Source organism: Arachis ipaensis, chromosome B05 (genome assembly GCF_000816755.2).
Source record: "Arachis ipaensis cultivar K30076 chromosome B05, Araip1.1, whole genome shotgun sequence".
Classification (NCBI taxonomy): domain Eukaryota; kingdom Viridiplantae; phylum Streptophyta; class Magnoliopsida; order Fabales; family Fabaceae; genus Arachis; species Arachis ipaensis.
The window spans coordinates 3,902,661-3,910,834 of record NC_029789.2 but is presented as its reverse complement, the minus strand read 5'-3'; the positions used below and the strand labels follow the sequence as shown (position 1 = coordinate 3,910,834).

At 35.3% G+C, this 8,174-nt stretch overlaps 1 protein-coding gene across 4 annotated transcripts in view; it reads left to right on the top strand.

Moving 5' to 3' along the window:
- Positions 392-8,174, top strand: part of LOC110271702 (ankyrin repeat domain-containing protein, chloroplastic) — a 29,398-nt gene continuing 21,615 nt past the window's right edge. Inside the window, exons 1-9 of one of the 4 annotated variants that reach the window (XM_021122855.1) lie at positions 392-809; positions 1,909-2,110; positions 2,773-3,655; positions 4,098-4,174; positions 4,866-4,964; positions 5,046-5,144; positions 5,372-5,470; positions 5,569-5,667; positions 6,017-6,169. In XM_021122855.1, coding sequence (XP_020978514.1) covers positions 2,917-3,655; positions 4,098-4,174; positions 4,866-4,964; positions 5,046-5,144; positions 5,372-5,470; positions 5,569-5,667; positions 6,017-6,130 — 1,326 coding nt within the window. In that variant the 5' untranslated portion in view covers positions 392-809; positions 1,909-2,110; positions 2,773-2,916 and the 3' untranslated portion in view covers positions 6,131-6,169. Of the gene's footprint in view, positions 810-1,908; positions 2,137-2,772; positions 3,656-4,097; positions 4,175-4,865; positions 4,965-5,045; positions 5,145-5,371; positions 5,471-5,568; positions 5,668-6,016; positions 6,438-8,174 lie in introns of those variants that run through there. The other 3 variants (XM_021122856.1, XM_021122853.1, XM_021122854.1) reach the window with 3 other exon arrangements.

Here is an 8,174-nt window from a genome sequence, read left to right as displayed (position 1 = left end):
CATTCAAGTATTTAAATATATCTACCAAAGAAATTTAAATATAAATAAATGAATTCTTATATAGTCAATTATCAATTATATTTAAAAAAATAAACAATAACAATATAAATAATCAGTTGTTGCAATCATGGTTGTTTGAATCGAATCGATCTGTAGGTCGGACCGAAAAACCTGTTCCTTGGCAGAGTATTGGACGGTGCAAGGAATAAAATCGGTGAGAACCGGACGGGTTTGGTAAAAACTGATGAACTGATGGTTTGAGAAATCCAGACTGGTTCGATATTTTAATTTTTAAAAATCCCGACCCCAGAATGATGCCGGTTAAATGCAAAAACCGCCAATTTCGAAAATTTATTGAACCGTCGAACTGGCCGAAAATCGGTCGGTCGAACCGAATCGTGATTCGGCCGATTTTTTGAATTGGGAAGCAAACGGCGCCGTTTCATTGATTCAGAATCAATGAACCCTAACTCCTCCGCAGCCCTAGCCTCCAGAACCAGAACGCGCTAGCTTCTCTCTGTCTCTCACAGAGAGTCCAGAGCTCCTGGTCCTCCCTCACTTCCGTCCAGCCACCGCCTGCTCCCTCACTTCCCCTTCATCGCGCAGCAGCCGTCGCAACCTTCCATCCCCTCCATCGCGCAGCCACCGTGCGAACGTGGAAGCCTCCGTCGCGCAGTCACTTCCGTCGGCGCCAGCTCTGTTCCACTGCAGCCACTGCCTGTTCAAAGGCCGTTCGAAGCCCATTCGAAGGTGAACCTTGTCGTGGTGTCTCCCTCTTGCGTGCTCTGTTCAAAGCTTCTAGCTTCTAGGTAATTTTTTTTAACTATAATTGAATAATTTGTTGTTACTGTGAAGTTATGTGAATTGTGAACCGTGAACTGTGAGCTATGTCTATGATTTAGATTTTTTATTTTTCTGTGAACTGTGAACTTTGTTGAATAATTATTGTTAGTTAAGTTGTGAATTTTGTTGTTGTAACTTGTTACTAGGTTGAATTATTATCGAATAATTCTGACTTATGAGATTATTGGGTTGCAGTGATTTGCTGTGGGTTCTTGTGAACCTGTGATTTTGTACTTGTTAATTTGTTAAATAGTTATTGTGATTCTTGCAATTGAGATTATTGGGTTGCTTTGCTCTTCTCAAATTGTTAATTTGCTAAATTGTTGCTGTTATTGTGATTCTTCATTCTTGAGATTGAAATTGTCTTTGTTTTTTGTTATTGGGTTGCTGGATTTTCTATTTGGATTTTGTACTTGTTAGTTTGTTAAATTGTTGTGATTCTTGAAAGTTGAAATTGAGATTATTGGGTTGCTTTGTTCTTATCAAATTGTTAATTTGTTAATTTGCTAAATTACTGGTGTTATTGTGATTCTTGAGATTGAGATTGTCTTTATTTTTTGTTATTGGGTTGCTGGATTTTCTATTCGGATTTTTTGTAATAATAATTGTTGAAACATTGATTAATTGTTGGTTCTAAACCTTGTTGTTGATTGCTTGAAGCATGATTAATTTTTGAAGCATTGATTGATTAATTGATTAGGGTAGGGTTGTGTTGTGTCGTTCCAAGATGAATATGATTGTTTTGCTTTGCGATGCTTGCTGGTTGTTATTTGATCTCACCGCATTTCAGCATTTGATCAATGAAATGTTTTGCAAACATTCAGTTTTTTGGTTTGCATTTCCATATATTGACTTGGATTTATACCTTACTAAAAGTTATCCAACGGAATAAGTCAAGCTGATCTCATGAAAATCCCAAATGACTAATAAGATTGAATGACAAACTTGGATCAGTTGGATGTTGGCATTTTATGTATGGTTGGTTGTTATTGTTATTTGACCCCACCCCAACTCTCTCATTCACACTTTCTTCTCTCTATTCCTAACGGCCCACACACGCCACAGAGCTTGCTGCTGGGAGCTCACCTCGACATCACTGCCGTCGCCGCGCCTCTCTACTCCGTCTGAGCTCGGCTGCTCGCGCGTCTCTCGCCTTCGCGTCTCCTCGAGCTGTGCCTCACTGCTTCTTGCTCGTCAGCTCGTGTCGTCGTCCGTCCTTGCCATCACTGCTTCTTGCTCGTCAGCTCGCTGCTCGTTGTGTGTGTTTGTGAGCTCTGATTTCTTATGATGCTAGTATGTAATGTAATTGACTAATTGCTTGGTTATGAATTTATGATAAGACTTAAATTTGTTAATTTGTTGAATGGGAGACTTGAATTTGTTGAATGGGAAGCTTGCTACTTACTAATTTAGTTATGCTGCAGACTGCAGATTTTGTGTTGGTTTGCTAATTTTGAATTTTTAAAGAAAATTTTGGAGATTCGTATTTAGTTATTTAGTTTTACTTTGTGGTTATGCTATTATGATTCTGCTAATAAAAATAATAGGGATGCACCTTATTTTTAATTTTAATTTTGAGGGCCCCGAAATTACCATTGTTAGAATTGGTTGTTAATTGTTTAATAGGCTCCGTTGCTACAATGTGATTGTTAATTGCTTAATTGGAATTGATTGCTAATTGCTTAATTGATTGTCAATGTGATAGTGTGATTAGAATTAGATAATAGGCTCTGTAGAATTGATCGTTAATTGCTAATAGACTGTTAGAATTGATTGGGAATTGTTAATAGGCTTCATTGCTAAAGTGTGATTGTTAATTGCTTAATTGGAATTGATTGCTAATTGTCTAATTGATTGTCATTATTATTATGTCAAATTAAGTTATTATTATAGTATTGACTAATAATATGTCTATTTTTATTTAAATAGGATCGGATCAGTCAGTTCAACCAGTGATCCAGTAGACTGATCGGTTCGATTCTGACACCTATAGTTGCAGTTGAATCCTTCCATAATCCACAAAGCCTTTTGCAGGCAAAGATACGGTTCCGAGCAGCAGCATCCAAGTGGGCTATGTTCCACTACATGGCTCTGCTGAATCCTCCTCATCCTCCCTCTATCTTCTCTTCATTCCCATTCTTCACTCCTTCTTCACCGCAGTTTCTCAAATTCCCCAGAATCTGGAAGAACCCGCACTCTCTCCCCACATCCTTCCAGTCCTTCAACGAAGAAGACGAACACGTTATCGGCGACTGTCTCGTCTACGAGGAAGGAATTTTCGATGACCCCATTTCGCAAAACCAGACCAATTCCCACGCTGATAATTCTCTCACTCTCACCCCAACCAGAACCAAACCAAGTTCCAAGAAGCAGGTTGCTGAAATTGCCACTGAAAACTTGGTTCCCGACAAATGGAGGGAGGTTCAGGCGGAGCTCAACATAACCAAGAAGGAGAGGCGCAAGATTGCTCAGGAGATGGAGTTCAACAGCAAGGTTATGAAGAAGAGACAAGGCTTGGTTCCATTGAGGGACATGAACCTTGACGAGTATAAGGCTTATAAGGAGGCCAAGTTGGCACAACTGAAACCCCTTGTTCTCGATAACCCTTCTGGTTTTCCAGTGAAAGAGGAAGGTTCCATCAGAAAAGGAGGTGACTTGAATTATGGGTATGATAGTGGTGGTGGTGGTAGTTGGCGTGTAGAGCCTAAGAATCCTAAGTGGGCTGTTTATGGGAGGGGTTTGGACAATGTCACTGAGTTTTTCAATAGTGAGGACTATGACCCTGCCAGTGCTGATACTAAGAACAACGAAGGTATCTCCCTTTTAACTTGGTCTCTGGAAATTTGCAACCTTGATGTATGTATGTATGTATGCTATAAGAGTTGACACAAATATTTCATTTTTACTCGTGTACGTGTATTTGCATCAAATACTGCTACTTTAAATTTCTTAAATTTGTGACTAGTTCTTTCATAGAAATGCGGTGTTTCAGTATTGTATCATGTTGTATTCAATACTTCGTATTTGCATTTGTATTTGTGCAGCATAGATGTATGATGGATATGATAACTAACTGATTGGTTCTGTAGGGCTTTACATTGTGGTGGTTATTGAGTGGCAATATACGCATTAAGATAATGGACTTGTTAACTGTGATAGAATGAATGGTTTTATTTGTTGTTTGTTTCATTGTTCTCAGAGAGTGGTGTCTTAAGCTTCTCTTTGCAGTGTGTAATGTGTATGCCTTTTCATAGGTCGCCGGAGGTTGTTCACTAAGGAGGAGAAGGCTTTATTGAATAAGCGAGTACCAGATTTGGAAGCTGCTACTTCAGTAAGTTTTCCATGTCTTATCAACAATGATTGATGGCTATTTGCTGGTTTTAATATGATTATTGGGAATGAGAATCTTTCACTTTCACCTTATAGAGGTGGTGTATTGAGGCTAGTTTGATAAAGCTTTTACTGTTTAAAAGTTATAGCATTTGTGTTTGGTAAATTAAATTAAAAATGGCTTTTATCAAGCATAAGCAACAAGAAGTGCGTCTGGTAAAATGGATTTTAAAATTTAAAAATACTATAATAGACATTAATATAAGAATTAAATTTGAATATTAATTAATGTACGAGGTTATATTAGACTTTTTAATTTTGATAAGCACAAGCCAACTTTAAAAAGTTCTCCCTTAGGTGCTTTCAAAAGCACCCGACTTTTAAAAACTACAAGCATAAGCACATGAGCTTTTTATTTACCAAATGCAAAATGAAGTGTTTATACTTTTAAAAAGCACAAGCACCTCTCAGAAAAGCTTTACCAAACCAAGCCTGAGTAATCTCGGTATTTGCAGATGTTCTATGCCGCTTCATTCTTGGGATCAGAAACCTCCTACATTTTCCCCTTTTTTTCCCTTGGCAGAATTGTAGTATAGGTATAGAGAAGTAGGCCCTGATTTACTTGTTTGTAGCCTTTTAGTGAACTTAATTATGTTATTTATTTAACTTATGGCTAATACTGATATTTTCAGGATAAATGGCTTCCGCTGCACACTCTTGCTGCATGTGGAGAATTCTACCTTTTAGATTCTTTGATCAAGCATAATGTAGATATTAATGCTGTTGATAAGGTATACATATTAACTTGCCGCGTTAGACACTAAAATGTGTGCGATCCTCTCGCAGAACTGTAATGATTCACTTGTTTCCAGGATGGTTTGACAGCTCTTCACAAAGCGATCATTGGAAAAAAGCAAGCGATTACTAACTATCTCTTGAGAAATTCAGCTAATCCTTTCGTATTGGATAGAGTGAGTAAAAACTACTAAATTGTCTTGTTGTTTGGACTGTTTTCATTTCATATGTGAATCTTTTTACTTAGTTTTCTTTTGGAAGTTAGATTTTGTGCTTATTTTGCCGCCAGTTGGAAATAATCAACAGTCTAATCACAAGGATTTCATCTTAATGTGAAGAGCATATCGAACATTAGCCTTAGTTACCTGTTGCTGATACTCTACTCTGTTGTTTTTGTAAACAGGATGGGGCCACCTTGTTGCACTATGCAGTACAAACAGCTTCTAGCCAGACAATTAAAATTCTCTTATTGTACAATGTGGATTTAAATCTTCAGGACAATGTATGATTAGTACTCTCAAATTCATCTTATAAACTCTTTTTCTTTTGTCAATTTTACGATGAACTGCTTGATAAGACAATTGATTTGCTCCATCACAGGATGGCTGGACACCATTACATCTTGCCATTCAAGCTCAGAGAACAGATTTAGTTAGGCTTCTACTCATTAAAGGTGCTGATAAGACAATAAAGAACAAGGTAATTTCCTACTAGTACTTTGGCTTGGTATTGCTGCTGTTGATGAGAATTTCTAAAATGCCTGAGGAATTGTTAATTGCTGCATATGTTATGCTAGTTTCTCGCGACCCATAGTAATTAAAAAGATTTCTCTTTTACAGTATCACAATCTAATATTTAGTTTTGGCAAATCTTGACGGCATCAATTAGTCTGTTTATTGAATCAGTTTCAATAGAGCTTGATAGATTTTGTTACACGCTGCTTCAATAATTTGTTTGGTGCTTATTATATAAACCCTTAAAACAGTAACAGAGTGTTCAAGGCTCATAGTTTCTTCTTGTGTTGGCTTCTCTGTGTTGTTCGTCTCAGGATGGTTTAACACCACTTGATCTTTGCCTTTACTTTGGTCAAAGTCCCAGAACATATGAGCTAATCAAGTTGTTGAAGTTGCCGCAAAGGCGCACAAGACTTGTGTCCAGGTAGGGCTAATAATCAAGATCACGACAGAAAGATTTGGCGCGAGTGAAAATTTCCCATGATCTTGTAACACATCCTTATGGGGCGAAATTTTCTGGTTTGCTCAAGGAGGAAGTGATAAAGGACATTATGCAAGGAAGGCAAAGATCACTCCATGTAAAATTGATTCCTACATGGAACAAAAGTGCATGCGTGTTTAGAAGTTGGAACCAATATAGTCATCATAGGAGAGTGTGTGTGTAAGTGTTCAGTGTCGTGTATCCAACTGCTTGATACTCACTAAATTCTAATGCCATTTTCTTTGCTCGTTTTTTTTTACTTGTCTTTTTTGCCTTTAACTGAAACAGATGGATGACTTAATCAAAATTGTTGAGGCAATATCAAATGTTATGACTGATGGGGCTAACAGGCAAAACAACTTTTCAAAGATTTTGACAAACAAGCCAATAATAGTCATTGTAATTTTTCTTTGCAGGAAATTAGAAAGAAAAATGACGTGCCTCGATTTTTTAATTTTGATATGGTGGTTAGAATAGAATTAACCGGCTGCGACAACAGAAATATTAAAATTATACATTATAAATAAATATTTATAATATTAATATAAATACATACATTGTATTTATTCTTACTCAAGTAATTACTTTAAATTAAACTAAAATTTATTCAAATCTAGTCAAGTTATTATCTTAAATTTAACCAAATCAATATATAAACAAATGCTAATAATTTATGTATTCACATGTCATATTAGTACTTAATCGATCAATAATACTAAAAATAATAAAATTGTAATTTTTCATACAGATATCAAAATTACATACTTGCATTTATATATTCAAAAAAATTTGGTGTATATATGGCCTCCAGATCTAACACACGCATAAAAGATGGCTTTTCAAATAGATGTTGCCATAAACTTGATCTTCGTTTTCATTTGGATCAACAACCTCGTATTGACTTTTAAACTCTTCCTTGCTATCATTATTATAATCTTTCCGTTCGATTTGTCGATTGGCTTCAAATTGTTCGAATTCAACATACAACTCAATGAACAGTATTTGAGAGCGAGTTTCAATATACATTAAAAACATCTCTTACATGCTCGTTTCAATAATCACATATTTAGTTTGAAATTAAACGAATCTGCCAAATACTAGTATAGTATATTAGTATATCTTTACAAGATACATGATACTCTCTTTAATATTTGAGGATCTATCTTCATACAGATCACACATTTCAGTTCCTCAAATGAAAGTGTAAATGAAATAATAATTTTTAACGAATTTTCACATACAAAATTTTCTTTTTCAGAAGTTTGCAATAAAATTTAACTATGATAATACACTTTCAACAAAATTCTATCATCCATCCTATATATTCTACCTCACATTATTCAAATTCAGTGTAATTTTTTAAAGCAGAAGACGAGAGAGAAACTTCTAAAAATGTAAGCGACGGTAAAATAAAAAGAATTTATATCCTCTAAAGTTTAAATTTTACTTTAAATAGTAAGGTGTGATCTTCTATCCTTAAATAGTTCTCTTTCATATTTATTTTTGGTCCCACCTATGAAACCAATAGTGAGAGATCACACTTTATTCTCTAAAGTAAAATTCAAACTTTAGAAGATCCGAATCCAAATAAAAAAAAAAATTCTACCAATTTGTATTTAAATATTTAAATATTTTTTTTACCTTTACAAATTAGACCGTTCAATTTAGTTCGACTAAAATTAAAAAAATAGAACAATCAAATCAAACCTACCAATTTCAGTACCAATAAACTTTTAAATTTCTATCCTCCATACATGGATAATCCAATTTGTATCAATACATCACCAATAAAAAAATAGAACGGTCTAATTTTTACTCTATCAATTCACGAAAAGCAGCCGCACCCGTATATATAACACACCTCATATCCACAACAAAATACAATACACGCATAACATTCATATAAAAAAAATGAACCACGTGTCTCTTTGCAAAAATCGAATGCTAAGCCAAGACTATCAAATTCGGATGTATTGAAACCAAAATTCTCA